Raw genomic sequence first — 22,789 nt, 5'->3', positions numbered from 1 at the left:
GTATCAACTATATATTATAGTTGTTACTCATGTAAAATATACAAAATCCTAGAGATGGAGCTGCCCAGAGATTTCACCTTAGTGTCATCATTAGGCCAACAGTCTGGCAGGTTGCTAACATGTTGCCCAGGGGGTCTTGAACAGTCTAAAACTCTTCTTTTCAATCCATCTTCTATTAAATCCTTGCAAGAGCTCTGTTGGTCTGGCTATAAATTGTAAGTTTAACATGCTCATTTTACTTTTTTTTGTGTGCTAGGATCAGAAACACACAACCTTTTTAGATTTGTTGCAAGGTGAGTGCCTTGTTTATGTTATTTCACCAACAGGGACAACCAGTTCTTTTGGGGTTTTGAACATCATTCATGGCAAGACAGGTCACCGCTGTGACCCACTGGGTAAAAGAAAGACTGCTTTGTGCAGACTGGACATGTAGAACAACTCCTGGCATGCACAATGGATTTTAACTGGTCAGATAGATTTTATATTACAAATGGGTTTAATGAAAAGCTGATGAATGATTAACTATGCAGGGAACAAAACGTATGTGTCTGTCCCAGCTAATACATTTACAGGAAATTACCACTCTTTGACCCTCTCATTCAAGCTGCTGCCTGGCACAAAAATGTGTGTGTGTCTGCCCAGTTGGTCACAGAGAAATGACTACTTGTAGACCATCACATCATCCATGTAATTTCTTTTAAAAAAAATATAAAACCAGATCAAACGATAGGTTAAAAACAAACACAGATACTGTAGAATAGACAAGAATGCCAGGTTTCATATTATTTCAGGGAAATAGACATCGGAAATGCAAGGTCGCAAAGCAACATTGCTTCTCCCTCTTTCGGAGATCACAGTTTACAGGGAATGTTTGACTGGAACACACACACACACACACACACACACACACGAGTGAATGCTCATGACATTTTGAGAAGAAAAAAAACATTACAGAAAGATTACAGCACTGGACATCATATTCTCAATTACATGGTATAAAGATGCACACATCATAAACCCACTCACACACTTGGCAAAGCAGGTCTCTTCTGCAAGCTTTTTTCCCACACATTATTTCAAGTAGACATGATTAGAGCAATAAAAAATCTGGAATAAGGACAAAAACAGCCTATACCAAACCCGGTCAAGATCATTGTGTGGTTAACACTGATCATGGGGGCAGGGGGAGACACAATATGATAATGTTAACGAGGAGGTAAGGTGATTCCTTTTTATTTATATGCTACTACAAGTGGTTAACTAAACTATCAGGTTAATTGGGATCTTCACCTGCAGTCAAAAAGGAACAAACAGAAATGGTTGGTTCAAAGATCAGGCACACACCCTTAGCCTGACTGCAAAATGTATCGTAATATGCATAATATGCTCAGCCATTGTCATCACATAATTTAGCATTTCTTTGTCATTGGTAACACAAACATACCCATAATGTTGCACCAGTTAGATATATCACTTCTTTGATATATTATACATTAAGGACAGTTGTCAATATGGCCACAGAGAAAACCTTTTTTGGATGGCAGGCTAAGTTTTTAGACATCCCTGAAAACCACTGGTTGCCCTCTGAATTCCTCCCATTTCATACTCCTCATGGCAGGCTAAGTTTTTAGACATCCCTGAAAACCACTGGTTGCCCTCTGAATTCCTCCCGTTTCATACTCCTCATGGCAGGCGAACACTAGAGCTGCAATTTGTAAGAATTTGCGAGAAACCAGTTGTCTAATTAATCTTATGGTTGAAAGGAGAGTACTCCAGTTATCGTGGGTTTATGATGTTTCTGAATAGGTATAATTCTTGGTTAAAGCACTTCTGATAGGAGACAAAGGATCCCCTTTGAATGCAAGCACACTTATCATGCTTCTGGGAAGAAGATCATTTGAAAAATAAACATTTGGCATATTTCAATAGATGACGTTATCACCTATCCAATTCCAAAGCTTACATAGAACTTAATTAAACTGTATATAAAAATAAATAAATGGCTAAATGAAGTGATAGATTTGAATAAAAAAATATAAAATAATTGTGCAACTTTAGGCTGGGATAGTAAAAGGAGATTATACTCTCAGCATTCAACCAAGAGGACATCTATTGGATAGCATTTTGATTTGCTCACATGAATTCTCCAACCTCTTTACTTTTGAGTGGCTACACTAATACTTAAGATTAAAAACCAAATTAACAAAACAACTTCTTTTGTAAGTAACTTTGATTCAGCAAAAAAAAAAAAAAGATCAGTAGATCACCAAGCCCATTGATATCTTGCTGCTCCTGCTGTACCCCCCAGGGTGTTTAAGGTGAGGGGGAGGTTTGACTTGGTGGGCTGTACGTTGGTCTCACTGAGGTACCAGTTAGGAGGGAGAACAGTGGCACAGGTTGTGCGGCGGTTGATGACATCACTCCTCAGTTAAGGCCATCGCTTTCACAGGTACGCGGCGGAAGAAGAAGCTGGATCCTCGGAAGAGATGGCCCTGGTGGGTGAGGCACAAAAAGACAGGTTTCAGACATGCGCTACCAGAGAAAACAAAAATATACTCACACACAAATTCAACCAGTATCAGTGGGTTCCATTTGCGCCACATAAGTGGACTGTACCTCATGGCTCAGGTGAGCCCAACAGCGCACCCAGGACTTGAAGATGGGAGAGTTAGGGGGAACACCAGCCACTAAGCTGTGAACACACAAGGCAGAGATCCATTAAAAGCTGAACCCACAAGCTAAAGGATTGATCTAATGGACATCAAACAAATCAATAGAAACCATATCCCATCAAGTCTATGTATTGACTTCATATGAAAGTTGAGACAGATACAACTTTATTACTATTTTCAACTGGCACCAGCTATAGTACAGTTAAGTACAGAAAACAGACCATAACAAGGGCATAATCAGTGGTACTTTCTACTGTTGTTGTGCTCTTGACTTAAAGAAGCTGGGCTTGCTTCAGTGAGAGATCACTGACTCGGGTATGCTTGGAACCCTTACAAACGGAATTGAATAATTACCTATGTAATAACAAATGATGTATGATGTACAGTAATCTTGTCTTCCAGCAAATAATACTATGACACTTTGTGACAGATGTTGTACACAGACAGTTGGGAATTGAACAGTGATAACTAATCAATTTATTATTCTTATTGCCTGCATTTAAAAATGTTCAGCTAAATATATCCACTCTAGCAATGGTTTAGTTTTACCAACCCCAACCAATCAACTATATGATAAAACCCAGACACTAACTCGGCCAGAGAGGCCAGAAACCCCCCACCCCATTAGCCCCCACTCACTACCCCTCATGCTGACATGACAGCACCGCCACACCCCATTACCTCCCATGCTTACATGACAGCAGCCCCTCACACCACTACCCCTCATGCCGACAGGAGAGCACCCCATCCCCCCGCCACAACCGCCCCATGCCGACAGGAGAGCACCCCATACCCCCCCGCCACTACCGCCCCATGCCGACAGGGGAGCACCTCATACCCCCTCAGAAATAGAATTAGAAACACAACCTTTAATATTATTACAGGTTCAGTTTTAGATAAGCTACCCAGGAAAGGTTCTACATTCTCTCAGATAAATATATGTAGCTTCAGAAACAAAGTTCATGATTAGAAATTTGCTCATTTCAGATATGAATATATCAGCCATTTCTGAGACTCATTTAGACTGCACCTTTGATGATACAGCAGTAAGAATACAAGGATAACATCTAAAGAAAAGACAGGAATGTCAAACAGGGGAGGGGCTGCTGTATATATTCAGAGACATTCCTGTTTAAGCTCAGAGGATCTCATGACAAATGAAGTAGAAGGGCTGTGGCTGCAGGTTCACCTGCCTCATCTGAAGCATCTTCTTTTAGGGCGCTGCTATAGGCCACCAAGTGCAAACTGTCAAAATCTGGTGAATGTGTGTGTGATGTTAGATACGGTCTCTGATGCGAACAGAGAAATATATGTTCTGGGTGACCTCTCAAGAGGAAAATGTTTACTGTGACTAATGCCTGTAACATGACAGGTTATCACTCAACCAACTACAGTGTATACCAATAGTGTTGGTTCTGTGATATCCATATTTTCACAAATGCTGCAGAGCTTTGCTACAAAGCAATATCACTCCCCATTGGCTGTGGTGACCACAACAGTGTAGCAATAACAAGGAAAGCCAAAGTAACAAAGGCAGGGCCTAAAGTTTTTAAGAGATCATACAAAATGTTTTCTCAGGACTCTTTTGTTGAAGGTGTAAAACATTTATGTTGGTCTGATGTGTATAAGGAGGAGAATCCAGATGCAGCACCTGAGAGTATTTGTAAAATTATTCTTGCCAATTTATTGACAAGTGTGCACCTGTTAAGAAACTAACTGTGAGCACTGTTAGAGCCCCTTGGATCGATGAGGAATTGAAAAATCGTATGGTTAAAATAAATGATGCCAAAAAGGTGGCAAACTATTCAGGCTGCTCAGAAATTGTGACTAAACTTAAAATCAAATCAAACTTCATTTGTCACATGCACCGAATACAAGTGTAGACTTTACTGTGAACTGCTTACTTTACAAGCCCTTAACTCTTCTTGAAGTGCACTGTTGGTTAAGAAAATATTTACCAAGAACATTAAAATAAAAAGTAACACAATAACGAGGCTATATACAGGGGGCACCGGTACTGCGTCAGTGTGCAGGGATATAGGTTAGTTGAGGTCATTTGTACATGTAGGTAGGGGTGAAGTGACTACGCATAGATAATAAACAACGAGAAGCAGCAGTGTACAAAAGAGAGGGGGGGCGGGGGTCAATGTAAATTGTCCGGTAACGATTTTATTAATTGTTCAGCAGTCTTATGGCTTGGGGGTTGACGCAATAGCACCAAAAATGGCTTTGGTGAAACCGCTTCCGTTAGTGACGCCTCTGTTAGAAACACAACAATCTAACGAAGAGGAAGTGTGGATGACTCTGATGAGGGAGTTAGAGTTGCCTAAGTAGTGACCACAAAGAGCTGAGTACTCAAGGTCTAACTACTGAGAAAGGGTATATACACTGTGCTAAAAGGAGAGAACAGGGTCACAACCTGGAGTTCTGAACTCATAGACTACTTGTCTTGTTTAAAACTACCACTGTTACCAATTGGAAACCGTAGTTCGTTTTATACTTATACGCTCGTTGAAGTACCTTAGTCCTTTCCTGACTATACATTTCAAAGTACCATACCTACAACCTGTTAGGATAAACGTGTCTACCGGTCACTAATCCACTGGAAAGTGATGTAGTTAACTACAAAAATACACGGTTCTAGCCGGTCGACTGAATATGAGTCTACAGCGAAAGCTACTACGTACTGAGTGTCGTCCAGTGTAAGCGATAGAGTTCCAAACTTAGGAACACAGCCAAATTCTAAATTCCTGTTCAGATCAACTCCGGGCACAGTATCTACCCTCCTCAGGATCGACTGACTTCTGGTAAATATAAAAAAATGCACTGATAGACACAATGTACCGCTGATATAGGCAAAAGTTAGGAATTACTCTGTAAAACTGTGGTTGATGTTAAAAGGGTACTTGCTTGACAAGCTTTGTTGCCCAACTGATGTAATTGATTGAATAACGCTTGAATAAATGACAACAAAACAAAAAGGTTCCATTGGGGAATCAAGAAGGAATTGGTCTAAAAAGAAATAAACTGGGAGATAATTATTTTGTACAAGAATAGTTGGACTAAGTATATAGGCTATCGACGAAGGACGAAAGAGAACGCTCATAGGGTGAGAAGTACCCTAGGCTTATAGAAAGGGGAGAGAAGACTACCATAAAGGAATAAGTTTAACTAAATATCTAAAAAGGAAAAGGTATCAACACTGAGATATAAAGAACCAGATAGGTTAGGTGTAACTGAGTTGTTCTTAAATGTGCTTCGCTCCAAGATTCCACACAATAGAAATAGGTATTGTTCGGATACACAAAGGTGAATATGGGTTTCGTTCGGGTGTTAGGTGACAAACCAGCTAACTGAAATCTAAGGCTTAGAAGTGACAAACCACAGCTAAGTTGACCCATCCGCAACAGGGTAGAAGCTGTTGAGGAGCCTTTTGGTCCTCGACTTGGCGCTCCGGTACCGCTTGCCATGCGGTAGCAGAGAAAACAGTCTATAACTTGAGTGACTGGAGTCTCTGACAATTTTATGTCCTCAGTAATGTACTGGGCCATTCGCACTACCCTCTGTAGCGCCTTACGGTCAGATGCCGAGCAGTTGCCATACCAGGCGGTGAAGCAACCGGTCAGGATGCTCTCGATGGTGCAGCTGTAGAACCTTTTGAGGATCTGGGGACCCATGCCAAATCTTTTCTCCTAAGGGGGAAAAGATTTTGTTGTGCCCTCTTCATGACTGTCTTGGTATGTTTGGACCATGATAGTTCGTTGGTGATGTGGACACCAAGGAACTTGAAACTCTCTACCCGCTCCACTACAGCCCCGCCGATATACCCAAATTATAGAGATAGATATACACTACCGGTCAAAAGTTTGGGGTCACTTAGAAAGGTCCTTGTTTTTGAAAGAAAAGCACATTTTTGGTCCATTAGAATAACCTCAAATTGATCAGAAATACAGACATTGTTAATGTTGTAAATAACTATTATAGCTGGAAATGGACGATTTCTCATGGAATATCTACATCTGCGTATGGAGGCCCATTATCAGCAACCATCACTCCTGTGTTCCAATAGCACATTCAAGTTTATCATTTTAAAAGGCTAATTAATCATTAGAAAACTCTTTTGCAATTATGTTAGCACAGCTGAAAACGGTCGAGCTGATTAAAGAAGCAATAAAACTGGCCTTCTTTAGACTAGTTGAGTATCTGGAGCATCAGCATTTGTGGGTTTGATTACAGGCTCAAAATGGCCAGAATAACTTTCTTCTGAAACTCGTCAGTCTATTCTTGTTCTGAGAAATGAAGGCTATTCCATGCGAGAAATTGCCAAGAAACTGAAGATCTCATACAATCTGTGTACTACTCCCTTCACAGAACAGTGTAAACTGTCTCTAACCAGAATAGAAAGAGGAGTGGGAGGCCCCGGTGCACAACTGAGCAAGAGGACAAGTACATTAGAGTCTCTAGTTTGAGAAACAGACGCCTCACAAGTCCTCAACTGGCAGCTTCATTAAATAGTACCCGCAAAACACCAGTCTCAACGTCAACAGTGAAGAGGCGACTCCGGGATGCTGGCCTTCTAGGCAGAGTTCCTCTGTCCAGTATCTTATCTTTTGTCCATCTTAATCTTTTCTTTTTATTGGCCAGTCTGAGATATGGCTTTTTTTTTTTTTTCAACTCTGCCATTTTTTAAAATCAGGCTATCTTTTTGAAATAGCGTCTAGACCTAAATGCTGATTCTGGAATTTTACAGATTGACTCCGAAGATGGTAGTTGCATTTTGGCAGTTCACAGAAAAATAAGTAATTGATGGCTTACTTGCTACTGATACCAGGAACACTACAGGGTCTGACCAATTGGAGCCCGGTAATCCCAAGTGTGCAGCCCCCCTTATTGCTGGCTCAGTAACCCATATCGTAAATCTAACAATGTTATCAGGAAATATTCCTAAAGTATGGAAAACAACATATGTGCTGCCACTACATAAGGGTGGGGATAGTGGTGATCTTGATTTTTTATCATCCCATCTCCAGGCTTCCATATCTAGCTAAGATTCTTGAATCTTTGCTAAATAAGCAACTAAACTTTATCTGACCATGGTATTTTGAATATAAATACATATGTGTTTAGGCCAGGGCACAGTAACCACATTAGTTGTTAACGATATTGTCAATGGTTTAGACGCTAAAATGAATTGTGCTGCCTTGTTTGTGGACCTGTCAAATGCGTTTGATACCGTTGATCATGCTTTTTTATTGAACAAGTTGTCCTTGATTGGCCTGGGCTCTAACACCATGTCATGGTTTCACAATTATCTTAGTGACAGGACTCAGGTCATAAAGGTGTTCCATAGGGGTCAATACTAAGACCTGTTATTTTCACTATTTATATAAAATGTTTAAAACATTTAAATGTAATAGTAAGAATAGGTCTCTGTCTATGTTACAACACTTTAACTGTTCAATGACAGGCTCAATATGCACTATACACAGGAAAGTAATGCACCAGTCCTGAATCTCTGTTCCAAGAACATTAAATCTGTTCTGACAGGCTCAATATAGACTACATATGAAAGTGAGGCCCCACAGTAACAATCTCTCTGTCTGTTATGAGCTCAATATTTACACTGAAAAACAATGTACAATACTCATTCAGTCAATGTGATGGCTGTGACTCCACACTTCCTGCAAGCGTTTTGTAATCCGGCTCATAGTCTGAGACGGCTAGTCTAATGCAATCTGTTAGATGTGCAGTAGTAAGGCGAGTGCAGTATTTGGACTTGATGATTTTCATCTCTGAAAAGGCCATCTTACAGAGGTACGTGGATCCAAAGAAGATCTCCACCTTAAGAATGCAGAATGAAACGAGTGAATACTTCGCTCTACTCACAAGTCCTTGTCTCTCCATCTAGCTTTCAACTCAATGTCACTTTGTAAATCAAGTATCTCCATGTCAGCTCCCGTTGGTAAAGCAAACCCCTGCATTTTAGCTGACAGCTCTTCAATGTCAATGAAAGGAAAGGGATTAAAATAAAAGCAACAACTTTCTCCATCTGGTTTACCTCCTGAAATCGCCAGTCGAATTCTGATGCCAGCTTGTTCAGATCGGCATAGAATTATTCAGGATGAAAGGCGTTTTTGTCTTCAATGTTTTGTGACACATTTTCAAGGTTTGGGAAGTGTGTCAGCCTCCAATTCCTTAGCTGGGAGGTCCACATACCCAGCTTGACCTTGAATATATTCACTGCGCTAATCATGTGGGTGTTTCGGTATTTCCCTTTCAGCTCACAGTTGAGCTGGTTCAGTTTTGCTGTTAAATCTTTAAGGAACCCCAAGTCAAGCAACCATGAGTCCTTTGACAGCTGTTCATACTCCTCGTTCCTCGATTCCAGAAAATCTATACTCTCAGGCACCAAATCAAGAAAATGCTGGAGCACCTTGCCGCGACTCAACCACCGCACATCAGCATGGAGAATCAGATCTCCGTATGCAGAATGTTTTCAGAATTCTAGAGAGGAGTAAACTAATAAACACTTAGGCTACCTTCAGTTTAAACATCTTATACACATTTTACAGACACAATCTATTTTACAATAGTTATATTTTGTTTGTTTTTAGTCCTTCCTCTATTTCTGATGTCCATCCAGTTTGAGGGTGACTGAAAGATGAACTTAGGTCCACACTCTGGTCGGCTGTAGTAATGCTGTCAAGTTGGTTGCCAACCGCCAAATAAAGTCCAAAGAAGAAAAAGAAGGAAGGAGGAGAGGTGACGAGAAACTAATTTTTAGTTTTTGAATAATAAAAGTTCTACATTTGCTTTATGAGTAGTGAGTGATCCTACAGTCAATTCCAGTGGTCGAAAAAGTACCCAATTGTCATACTTCAGTAAAAGTAAAGATACGTTCACAGAGAATTACTCAATTAAAAGTGAAAGTCACCCAGTAAAATACTACTAAAAGTCTAAAAGTATTTGGTTTTAAATATACTTACGTATCAAAAGTAAATGTAATTGATCAAATGTATTTAAGTATCAAAAGTAAAAATCATTTCTAATTCCTTATATTAAGCCAAACAGACGGCACCATTTTCTTGTTTTTTAAATTTACGGATAGCCAGGAGCACACTCCAGCACTATTAATTTACAAACAAAGCATTTGTGTTTAGTGAGTCCTCCAGATCAGAGGCAGTAGATGACCAGGGATGTTCTCTTGACAAGTGCGTTAATTGGACCATTTTCCTGTCCTGCTAAGCATTCAAAATGTAACGATTACTTTTAGGTGTCAGGGAAAATGTATTGAGTAAAAAGTACAGTATTCTTTTTAGGAATGCAGTAAAGTAAAAGTTGTCAAAAATAAAAATAGATATCCCCAAAAATGACTTAAGTAGTACTTTAAGTACAAATCATTTAAGTACTTTACACAACTGCTCAATTGGATAATTTCCACACTGCCATGTAGGGCTGTACGATATGGGCAAATAATCTACGATTTATTTTTAACCAAAGGTTGCAATTGCGATTTCACTTGTGAATTTGAGCAAAACTGTTGGAATTATGGAAATAGAGAGACTATTCTAATTCTATAGTTAAAATATAATAGTGGGCACTTTGAATACAGTGTTGTTTGAGATGACAAGGAATTGAAATGCCAGGGAGGAGTTATTGTGACATGGTAGGGACTAAAGTGTTGATAAGTGTTTCCTAGTGGACCCTATAAGCTCTTAGCTACTTCATGTAGCTAACATATTCTTGCTTTGCATATTTATCTTTGATTTAGAAGATACAGTTGCACAAACAACATGCTGATTTAGGTCTACACCATCACTGGTATTATCAGGCTGTATTAGCTTGCTACGTTTGCTCTTACTCAGTACACGTATTAGCTAGCTAGCTATTAGCATTAGCGGTTAACAATTAGCGTCAAGATTTAGGGCAACTTGCTAAGAAAAGACAAACTAGCTGTTTGCTGATGTAAGAAACAAACTATTAGTGTAATTATAGAACGCTAGTGCTATTTAGAAGCAAAGTGATAAACGCATTGTTGTCATCAACATTGTTGCATGTGCTGCATTGACCATGCAGACTGAACGCAAGTGTCTCGTGAGGAACATCAAATGCGCATCTTGAGTGATAGGGGGCGTGGCTAGGTCTGTTGGAAAGTGGCACCGAGAGAAAGAGTGGAGAGAGATCACTCAAGTAGCAAAGTAAAGTATAAAAAATAATAAAGTAAAAACCCAAACCGGTCCCTGTATCAATACTGGTATATCATAAAATACGGTATACCGCCCAGCCCTATTATATACCAGGACAAATTTGCTAGCAACAGCAAGCTAGCTAACTAAATATCCATACATGTTTAATGCTTTTTGACCTGTCCCCAAATTAATATAATTGGTTCAGAGTTTGTTTTGATATTTCAACCTACGTGTCCTGATCGCTTCTGGTGTGGGTGAACAAAATCAACTTGCGAGCGATGGTGGTCAGCATGTGAGAAACAAAGGTTCATGAAATTGACAACCTACTAACATCAGAAAACATTCATATCCTGGCCATCTGTGAAACACACTTCGATAATTCCTTTGATTATGCACTAGTAGCTATATATGGTTATAGAATATATAGGAAAGATAGAAATGCAAATATAGGAGGTGTTGCTATGCATGTCCAGAGTCTTATTCCTGTTAGACAGAGAGGATCTCATGTCAGATTATGTCGAAGTAATATGCTACAGGTTCATCTGCCTCACCTAAAGCTTATTCTCGTAGGAAATTGCTATAGACCACAGAGCAATAATAGTTAGGATTTGGACTATATGTGTGAAATGTTGGATAATGTACAGTGCATTAGGAAAGTATTCAGATTCCTTGACTTTTTCCACATTTTGTTACGTTACAGCCTCATCAATCTACACACAATACCCCATAGGGACAAAGTTAAAACAGGTTTAGAGAAGTAAAAAAAAACACAAACCCCTTATTTACATAGGTATTCAGACCCTTTGCTTTGAGACTCGAAATTGAGCTCAGGTGCATCCTGTTTCCATTGATCATCCTTGAGATGTTTTTACAACTTGATTGGAGTCACCTGTGGTCAATTCAATTGATTGGACATGATTTGGAAAGGCATACAAGGTCCCACAGTTGACAGTGCATGTCAGAGCAAAAACCAAGGCATGAGGTTGAAGGAATTGTCCTTAGAGGTCTGAGACAGGATTGCTTCGAGGCACAGATCTGGGGAAGGGTACAAAAAAATGTCTGCAGCATTGAAGGTCCCCAAGAACACAGTGTCCTCCATTATTCTTAAATGGAAGAAGTTTGGAACCACCAAGACTCTTCCTAGAGCTGGAAACAAGATTCTCTGGTCTGATGAAACCAAGAGTGAACTCTATGGCCTGAAAACCTAGCGTCACGTCTGGAGGAAACCTGGCACCATCCATACGGTGAAGCATGGTGGTGGCAGCATCATGCCATGGGGATGTTTTTCAGCAGCAGGGACTGGGAGACTAGTCAGGATTGAGGGAAAGATTAACAGAGCAGAAGATCCCAGATGTAAACCTACTCCAGAGCGCTCAGGACAACGACCCTAAGCACACAGCCAAGACAATATTGGAGTGGCTTCGGGACAAGTCTATGAAGTGTCTTTGAGTGGCCCAGCCAGAACGCAGACTTGAACATCTATGGAGAGACCTGAAAATAGCTGTGCAGAAGTGCTTCGGACAGAGTTTGAGAGGATTTGCAGAGAAGAATGGAAGAAACTCCCCAAATACAGGTATGCCAAGCTTGCAGCATCATACTCAAGAAGACTCGAGGCTGTAATCGCTACCAAAAGTACTTAGTAAATGGTCTGAATGCGTTTTCTAAAAAGTTGTTTTTGCTTTGTCATTATGTGGTATTGAGTGTAGATGAGGGGAAAAAAACAATTTAATCTATTTTAGAATAAGGCTGTAATGTATCAAAATGTGGAAAAAGTCAAGGGGTCTGAATACTTTCCGAATGCACTATGTGATATCAACAGAGGTATATTTTCTAGGTGACCTAAATATTGACTCGTTGTCATCAAGCTTCCCACTCAAAAATAAGCTTTCAACTGTAACCGACGACTGCAATCTGGTTCAGGTTATCAGTCAACCTATCAAGGTATTTACAAACAGAACAGGAACAAAATCACCCACGTGTATTGATTACATCTTTACTAATGCTTCTGAAATCTGTTCTAAAACAGTATCTACACCCATTCAATGTAGTGATCATAGTATAACAGTCATATCTAGAAAAAACAAAGCTCCAAAGACGGCCTAAAATTGTGTATAAGCAATCATACAAGAGGTTTTGCAATGACTTCTATGTTGAAGATGTGAGAAAATATTTGTTAGTCTGTATCATGTATGAAACTGCGCCCATCAAGAAACATAATGTTAGAACTGCCAAATCCCCATTGATAGATGATGAATTGCTGAGAGGAATAAGGCAAAGGGAATAGCAAAGAAGTCTGATAACACAGCAGACTGTCAAACAGAGTAAATTGAGAATTCACATAAGTAAACTAAACAAAAGGAAGAAGAGGCTTTACAGAGCCAGACAAAGTTCTCTCTTCGATGAGATCGCAAGCACTTCCCAACAGGAGCATCATTTTGATCTCAACTGTGCTTCATTACAACTAATCTTGATGACCATAAACACCCCAAATCAACATTTCAGCCCAATCTTTTCAACAAGAGCAGCAGCATTTTGATCTTCATTATACCTACCAACAGAATATTTTAAGCAGACAATCAAAGCTCTATTCTTTCAATGAGAAGCGTGCACGTTTTTGCACTTTATTGTGAGTGCTCAGGTCATCTTGAGTTAAAAACGTTTCAACTTTTTTTAAACAGACAGAAAAACTGAGGTGTGATTCCCAGCCTTACTAATCACTTACCCACAGTTGTTCACTGCCATCAGGTCTGCCACCAGCATAAATGGGTATGTCAACACACTCACTGCAATCTGAAGACAGAGGTAGGGAGATCAAACATGGGACAACAAGGTGAACACAACTGTCATAGGTGCAACACCATCTGATTAGCATTGTAAAACAAGGAGGCTTTTAGAACTGTGATAAACAAGGGAAACAGATACTCAAAATAGCCCCACCGCCACAGTTCATTCAGAAAGATATAGTACAATGACATGCAGAGGTTGTGCAGCTGAACTTACCCCCATCACAAACTTAGTGTAGCTTCTCACTGCTGGGGCTTGGCTGAACTGCAAAAAGGTGTGAGCGGGAAGCATTTATAAAATAATGGTGTTAGGCATTTTCTGCGCACAAAACGGCTCGGAAATATGCAAAACAAATACGGTATTATTCACATTTCTAGTGAAAATGTATCTTGTTTATTTTACGGTGTCCATGAGCAAGCTGTGATTATTTAAGAGGATTTAAACTCAGTGAAAATGTATTTCATGCGATACACTCACTAGAGTTCATAATATTACTATACTATACTCCATACTCTTGTCGTCACCTTTTGCAAGGGGAGTTTTGTGGACAGAAAATGTTCCAATTTAGCTTCATCATGTTGGTTTTCTACTGTGCTCCGTCATGAACATACTGTATTCCAACACATGACGTCATGATCTCTTCTATCATCCCAGGACTCTGGGGCATCTGCCCTGAGCTATTAGATCTTGAACCAGTATTGAGCGGGCCAGATGTCAACTGGCTACCCAGTCATTGCTGGATTGATCAGACCCTCCAGCCCAGTGTTCAGCTGAAAGGTATCAACCCCTACTCTGTACCCCATTGTCACTGGATTACCAGACCCTGCCGCAGACAGATTCAAGGAAGGCCTTGAACCCTGGACCATCACCCTCTGTGCACATTCACTTTAAACAGAATAGCATGATGATGATATTTGACTATTCCTATCCATTTGAGATCATTAAAAAGTAGAAAGAATACATTGCATCCAGACAGGGGATGGAACCGATTCAGGAACAGAACCCGAAAGAAAACATCATTTTTTTAATGAATAGAAACGGAACGAAAGTGATCCATACTATTCCGGAACATAAACTTTATTTTAAAAGCACGAGAACCAGTTAATAACGTTATTTTACGTTTCAGACAAATGTTTTTATAGTCCCACAAAAAAACACAAAGCGCCTATGCAAAGCCCTTATTCTGTCACTCAGAAACATATTCCAGTGCCAGTTGAAAATCTTTGCCTGTGTGTGTGGGCGCGTGTTTAGGCTACCGGTCCCTCCCACATCCGAAGCATAGGCTACTATACTGACGTTACGAGTGCGATTCAGAAGATAGGGAGATTATTTTTTTATTAGTTTGAGATGAATGGATTAAAGTTTCACGTTGGATTTATTAACTACAAAAGGGTAGGACGGGTTTTTAATTCTGGTGCCACTGTGCATACACACAAGCTTTTTAGCTAGCTTGCAAGCGTGAGCTAGCAAGTTACAATAAAAGTTACTTAATTGAAGCCGCTCCTCCTAGGTATAATTCTGGGTACCTAATTCCGATATTGCATGGCATAACAACATGTCAAGCCTCCTCATCAACAATCTCTCACCACCGGCAAAAATTTCAGTCGCATCTTGCGCCATATGCTACACTTGTCTGTCCATCACGCATGTAAACAACTAGTTTCCTGCTCTATCCACACTGATTGGTGAAGTAATTTAATGAGCTAAAAACTGTTGACTTCACAGGTTAAAGAGCTACAGAAAGGAATGATATAAACCAGTACTTTTCTTTGGTTCGAACCTGTTCAGAACTGTATTTTGTTTGGTTGAAAAGTGGAACGGAAAAAAACAAACGTTTCTGTTCAGAATAAAAAGCTTATAAAACACATTTGGTTCCAACCCCTGATTGCATCGGATGGAAACTCATGTCCGTTACTGGACAAAGGATGAAGTAGAATATGTTTTAAGAATTCTCTTCATGTTATTCAAGAGTGGGTAACAAGACAAGTAGGTTATTGTATTCTTCCTACCCTTATGGCCTCGTCAAGTATCTACAATTTCAACAATTTCTCACAGGGGTTTACAACCGAGGTTATTTTAGTGACAGTTGATCTTAGACCAGTGCTTAGAGGTGTCTGTACTGTGCTTACATTGTTGTCCACTGCGTAGGTGTTGATGAAGTGGGCCAGGAGGTTACAACACCACAGGAAGATGACCTCACCCAGGACATGGGGCACAACCCCCCTGCAAACAAACCAATAATAGACAAGGCCATAAATATAGTACAGGCCAAAACCATTTCAAAGGGTTTGAACCAGTAATATTGAGTCATACCATGATTTGAATTTGGTTTGCTGAGGTAGTATACATAAAGGATAATGATGTCCTTCAACCTATAGTGCTACACAAACTAGGACACCCACATAAACATTGCGGTCATGTAGTCAGTGAGAATGATGGTTATTTCCAAAGAGTAAATGTGTCTCACTTCTCCGACTTGTCTAACTGCTAAGAAATGAAATTACTTTACGAAGTGGTATGAAAAAGCATGACTTACGCAAAGAATCCCCCAACGCCCTCCTCCTTGAAGATGTTGGCTATGCAGCTGAACAACCCCCTTCCAGAGTCAATCCCAGAGGAAATAAAGACGAAGTTTCAGCCAAGTGTTAATAATGTACGTGTTTAAAACCTCTTGAGTGCCTCTAATGCAACTAAGCTATCAATTCTACCACTTCAACCTACGTAGACCTCTAATATAGCATTTTTGCATAATAAGTAAACATTCTGCATTGCACCATGTTAGTAGAATCATTAAGTTGCAGTAATGACATTCTTCCCAAATGTTTGATGAATTCAGGTAAGTCAAATCAATTCAAATTTTATTGGTCACATACACGTGATTACCAGATGTTATTGCGGGTGTAGTGAAATTCTTGTACTTCAAGCTCTGACAGTGCAGTAATATCCCCCCCCAAAATTACACTACATATACGCAATACACACAGCTAGTAGGAATGAATTAAGACTATATACATATGGACGAGCAATGTCAGAGCAGAACGGACTAAGATACAGTAGAATAGTATAGAAAACAATATATACATATGAGATGAGTAATGCAAGATACGTAAACATTAAGTGAATGAGATACCGTAGAATAGTATAGAATACAGTATATACATATGAGATGAGTAATGCCAGATATGTAAACATTATTAAAGTGACTAGTGTTCCATTCCTTGAAGTGGCAAGTGATTTCTAGTCTATGCCTATAGGCAGCAGCCTCTAATGTGCTAGTGATGGCTGTTTAACAGTCTGATGCCTTGAGATAGATGCTGTTTTTAAGTCTCTCGGTCCCAGCCTTGCAGTGGCTCGGATGGTTGATGTCTTTGATCTGTTTGGCCTTCCTGTGACATCGGGTGCTGTAGGTGTCCTGCAGGGCAGGTAGTTTGCCCCTGGTAATGCATTGGGCAGACCGCACCACCCTCTGGAGAGCCTTGCGGTTGATGCAGTTGCCGTACCAGGCGGTGATACAGCCCAACAGGATGCTTTCAATTGTGCATCTGTAAAAGTTTGAGGGTTTTAGGTGACAAGCCCAATTTCTTTAGTCTCCTGAGGTTGAAGAGGCTCTGATGTGCCTTCTTCACCACACTGTCTGTGTGGGTGGTCCATTTCAGTTTGTCAGTGATGTGTACCCCAAGGAACTTGAAGCTTTCCACCTTGTCCACCGCGGTCCCGCCGATGTAGATAGGGGGAGTGCACCCTCTGCTGTTTCCTGAAGTCCACGATCATCTCCTTTGTTTTGTTGACTTTGAGTGAGAGGCTGTTTTCCAGGCACCACACTCCCAGAGCCCTCACCTCCTCCCTGTATGAGTCAACTACTCTTTTTGTAAATTTGCATACAAAATCTGAGGTATGCTGCATGTGTCACACCTTACCTGTACTTGATCTCTCTCCCCACAAACTGGGCCATGCAGCGCACTGAGATCACTAAAAACAGGACAACTGAACATCAGGGGAGCAAACATTGTTACAGTGCCTAGTGAAAGTCTACACACCCCTTACACAGTCTTCCCATTTTGCTGCCTTAAAATTAAACAAAAAAACATTTGATTTTGACCGGTAGTGTACAGTATATCCATTGTTTTTGTAAAAATTGCTCAAGCTCAGTAAATTTGGTTTTGGGGGTGGACTGGACCATTCAGGAACACTCAACACCTATTGGAAAGCCATTCTGGTGTGTCTTTGACATTAACATTTGTGTAATTGTCCCGCTGAAAAATACAACTTTTGTAGGCTACAAGCAAACGAGAACACCAGTTGTCTGATACTGACCGATCAAAGGGTAGCTGGCCCAGCGGCCGCTTGAGAACTTTCAGATAGAGCACGTTATGACGTCTTGCCTGGGTTTGTTTTGTCGCCCCTAATGTTTAATATTTCATAATCACAAATGATGTAATTGAGACTTACTGACTCTGGCTTTAACGGTCTTGTTGAGTAAAGGTTAAATAAAAAATTAATTAATTTTAAAAAACTGAATGGATGATTTGGAGTGGATTTCTTTAACACAGGCTTTCATCTTTTCACTTTGTCATACAGGCCAGTAATGTGGCGTGAATGCAATGTTGTTGATCCTTTGTATTTTAAAATATTGTGATGGCAGCATCAAGTTATGGGTATTCTTGTCACCTGCATGGACTTAGGAGTTTATCAGGATCAAAATAAATATAAAAGGAGCAAAGCCCATGTAAAAGATTAGAGGAAAACCCACTTCAATCTTCTGAAAACCTAACCTACAATAGTTTCATTTTTCAGCTAGACAGTTACACAAATGTTAACGCCAAAGACACACTAGAAAGGCTCTCCAAGAGGTATTGAGTGGTCCAGTATCAATCATTACTTATATTTGCTTGAAAATCAGAGACAATATTTGAATATTGCTGTCCATCAATGATTCCCAACCAAATTTACTCATCTTGAGCTGTGCAAGAGTTGTGCAAAGTTGGTAAAATCTTATTCACAGCTGTAATGTCTGCCAAAGGTGCTTCCACAAAGTGTTAACTCTGGGTGTGAAGACATACACAATCAAGACAAATATATATATACACATTTTTTAAAATTATTATTATCAAATTCAAAATTTAGACATTTTTCTTTCACTTTGAAAATGTGGAGTAGGTTGTGTAGATCAGTAGGAGGAAAAAAACAAATATACTCCTTTTTAGATCAAATTTTAAGGCAGCAAAATGTGAAGACTTTGCAAGGGGTGTGTAGGCTTTCACTAGTGACTGGATCTGCAGAACATCACAAGGAAACTAAACCTTAGAGCTAACAAATAAATAAGGCCAATCTGCAGTGTCCACTAAAATACAAAGCTATGAACTCCTTGCAAACAGAGAAAATAAACAGACAAAAACAGCAATAGCCTTAGGACTTACCATGGAAGGGATGAGTGGCTATCCTGGACAGGCACTGGATGACCATCTCATGTGAGGTCTTGAGAGAAAGAGGAAATCAAACAGTGCAGCGGGCATAGTTATGCAAAACTGCTACATCTAATCCGTTCAGAAATCACCAATGTAGGCTATACTGGAAGCTAGTGCAAACACAAAGATAAGACCAGCAAATTAAGAATTTCTCAACATAATGTTATACTTTATCAACTAAAACGTAAGAGTGGATTTGTTAATTACTTGTTACAGGTATGCTGGCCATTCAAGTTATTTTATTTATGAGTTTATTTAAATAGGAATATATACACACACACAGTTATCGTAATCATAATACTTAAAGAATGTTTAGGAAAGGGAGAATGATATGATTCACAAAAGAATGATTCACAAAACTATTCCTCACAATTTACTAAACTCAAATGGCTTTACATAGACCCACCTGACATTTGATACATTCATTTTATGTGCCCTATTGCACTTTGACCTCTCACCTCTTTGACCACTTTCCTGATGGAGGTGTTCAAGTCATCTCTGTCAGATACATTCTCTACCTCCTCTGCTGGAATGGTCTGGAGAGAAAAAAAACATGTCAGGCCTTCAATAATTACATAAATTAAGTACTTCCAGCATTCTGTCACAAAGGTATTATTTAATTACATCTGTCTCTCTCATTTGATAAGGATACTCTGACTGTACGTTAGCAAGCGCCAATGATTGGTTGGATTATAAGCTTTTGTGGCGCATTTCAAAGACCGATTGAGAGCAGTTGTAATATGTTACTACTGAGTATGAACTACCTCTCCTCTGGGTCTAGGATTCCTTCACCTGTTTGACTTTACTCCGGACCATGGTAGAGATGGCACTGGACATAATACGAGGGGACAGACCTCGGAAGAGTCCCCTCTTTCCATCCACCCTTATGATGTGCTGTGCTGTGGACAGATAGACATCACATTCCTGTCACCTCTTCTTCCCCATTCAGGGTGAGGAATTAGGATGATAAGCCATTAAGACCCACTCACCATAGGAGAAGAATCCAGGGAGGTACAACACTTTCCTCCCAAACATGGTGCTTCCGACAGTTGGGGTGAGGGGCTCATGTCCAATCTACATTTACATTTTAGTCATTTTTAGCAGACGCTCTTATCCAGAGTGACTTACAGTTAGTGCATTCATCTTAAGATAGGTTGGTGGGACAACCACATACAGTATCTCAGTCATAGTAAGTACATCAGCAAAGTCAGTGCTAGTAAGAAGGAAAAAAGTAAAGTGCGAGTGTTAGTTCACGAAAGGCAAGGGTGTATTTTTTTTTGGGGGGGCAGTACATCCAACTGGCTTCACAACCAGATACCATATGTATGGCATTGTGTGGGTGAGCATTTTGCTCATGTCAACATTGTGAACAGAGTGCCCCATGGTGGCGGTGGGATTATGGCATAAACAGGCATAAACTACAGACCAAAAAACAAAATAGCATTTTATCAATGACAATTTGAATGCACAGCGATATCGCGACGAGATCCTGAGGCCCATTGTCGTGCCATTCATCTGCCGCCATCACCTCATGTTTCAGCATGATAATGCACAGCCCCATGTTGCAAGAATCTGGACACAATTCCTGGAAGCTGAAAATGTTCCAGTTCTTCCATGGCCTGCATACTCACCAGACATGTTTGGGATGCTCTGGATCTATGTTTATGACAGCGTGTTCCAGTTTCCACCACTATCCAGCAACTTCACAGCCATTGAAGAGGATTGGGACAACATTCCACAATCAACAGCCTGATCAATTCTATGCAAATGAGATGTGTCACGCTGCATGAGGCAAATTGTGGTCACACCAGATAATGACTAGATTTCTGATCCACGCCCCAATTGTTTTCTACGGTATGTGAAATCCATGGATTAGGGCTTAATGAATTGATTTCAATTGACTGATTTCCTTATATGAACTGTAGCTCAGTAAAATCTTTGCAATTGTTGCGTTTATATGTTTGTTTGTATAGCTAGTTGTAGTGTTAGGACCTTGGCATGCACTTGCAGTTAGAAGAAAGGGTGGCATCTTGACAAGTACAGTTATGAAAAGAGGGCAGGTCGCCAGGCAGGGTATTTTAGCATAGCTTTTTCGTTTTTTCATTTTATTTTGTGTATACCAATAAACAAACAATAACAAATAAATCTAATTGTGACAGGAACTTGAAGGGATGATGATTTACATTAACATTTAATGTAAATAATATATGAAAATATTGCTTTATGTCTTCCCCAGACACACTTACTTATGTGAGAGAGCATTGTGGTTTATTTGAGGTTAGGCAAAAGGAGAGATGATGCCCTATGACACCCAGCTAGCCGGTGTTATGCCGAAAATTTCCCCCCTGCCAGAATCCCCTTCTAATTTTCTTAATTTTGTGGCTAGTGTCCAATACTTTCTGTGGCATACAGAGTCAAATACTTTCTATAGAACAAACAACCGAAATTAATAAGTAATGTATGTGTGTTATATTAAACATAGAAGGGGGAGTAAAATTTCAGAACAACTATTGGCTGAATTCTTTTCCTTACACTTTCAAAAATACTAGTCGAATAAGATATGGGACAGAGGGGGGTTCGCTCAGGGCGACATACAAGCTAGAACCGCCACATAAACAAATAGCAAAACCAAAAACTGCAGACAAATGCTTTCTGCTACTAAGATCAGTGAAATGTATGCTAAACTGACAACGGAGGGGGAGAGGATTTTCGGGACAACACCGGCGTCAAGCAAACTCAAACGCCCCAATGAGGTGGCACTTCAAAGTGATAGCTTTCGCGCTTGCTAGCTAAATAATTCATAACTCAAACGAAGTATGTGGATTTAGTTAGATAAATTGAGTTTGCAAGTTTAGCTAGCTACCTGAATTAGCAGTTTGACGTACAGCAGCGGGTGTGTGATCGCTGTCACCCCGGCTCCGAGAAGCACGATTGCTGTGTCCACGGCGGTCGTGGACGCATCCCGGTCAAATTTGGGCTCCCTTTGAGCACCTGTCTCGCCGGACAAGTTCTCCGGTGTCACCATTTTTACGGCGGTATTGAGAATTTCGGAGACTGTGTAGGAAATGAGATGATCAAAACAAGAATATAGACATGTCACGTGATTCCTCGGCGCACCAAAACACAGGAGGCGGGACTACTTTTCATCCATGTGGAGAGGGAATGAGCTGCATGCACTTTTCTATCCAGCAGATGGCAGTGTTTGTCAAAGACAATTGACAGTGCAATACGCAGGTTGGCATTTATTGCGATGACTCATGAGGAAGCGCTGCAGACTGGACAGTAGCTGGCACCGCCATAAAGTCATAAAATCAGTTTTTTTTTACCTAACCACACTGCTAACCCTATCTACCTTAACCTAACCTTAAAATAAGATTTAAAAGAAAAAATCAATTTTGGCGCTAGCAAATACCACGACCAGTTAGTTATCAAAACTTAACTCCACCTCGATATAAGAGAATGCAGTTGAGCGTTCCTCAGCCATATACCATTTGTTGTGATCTGACTTATGGAAAAAGAGATCAATATATAATTAAAAACCGTCCTGCACCTTGGAAAAACTGTAGGACTATTTCTGCATTTCTGGAAGGAGGAATGTCAAGGTTTTTAAACTGCCAATTAAATAAGATCTATTTTTAAGTGTTTTCCTCCTATCTTGGTTATTAAATCCAGTGTTTCT

General features: G+C 40.1%; 1 protein-coding gene across 1 annotated transcript; it reads right to left on the bottom strand.

Moving 5' to 3' along the window:
- Positions 1–473: 473 nt before the first annotated feature.
- On the bottom strand, positions 474–22,239 carry LOC115132074 (mitochondrial carrier homolog 1-like). Its single transcript, XM_029664305.2, has 12 exons — positions 21,974–22,239; positions 20,100–20,184; positions 19,903–20,009; positions 19,569–19,646; positions 19,063–19,120; positions 17,563–17,614; positions 16,182–16,241; positions 15,775–15,868; positions 13,862–13,909; positions 13,584–13,651; positions 2,617–2,692; positions 474–2,492 (listed from the first exon to the last, which is right to left on the bottom strand). The coding sequence occupies exons 1-12, from the start codon at positions 22,133–22,135 to the stop codon at positions 2,418–2,420; spliced, it is 963 nt and encodes a 320-aa protein (XP_029520165.1). The 5' UTR covers positions 22,136–22,239; the 3' UTR covers positions 474–2,417.
- Between the last annotated feature and the right edge of the window lie 550 nt (positions 22,240–22,789).

The sequence above is a fragment of the Oncorhynchus nerka genome, linkage group LG7 (assembly GCF_034236695.1).
Source record: "Oncorhynchus nerka isolate Pitt River linkage group LG7, Oner_Uvic_2.0, whole genome shotgun sequence".
NCBI lineage: Eukaryota > Metazoa > Chordata > Actinopteri > Salmoniformes > Salmonidae > Oncorhynchus > Oncorhynchus nerka.
This window is presented reverse-complemented; position numbering and strand designations above follow the sequence as displayed.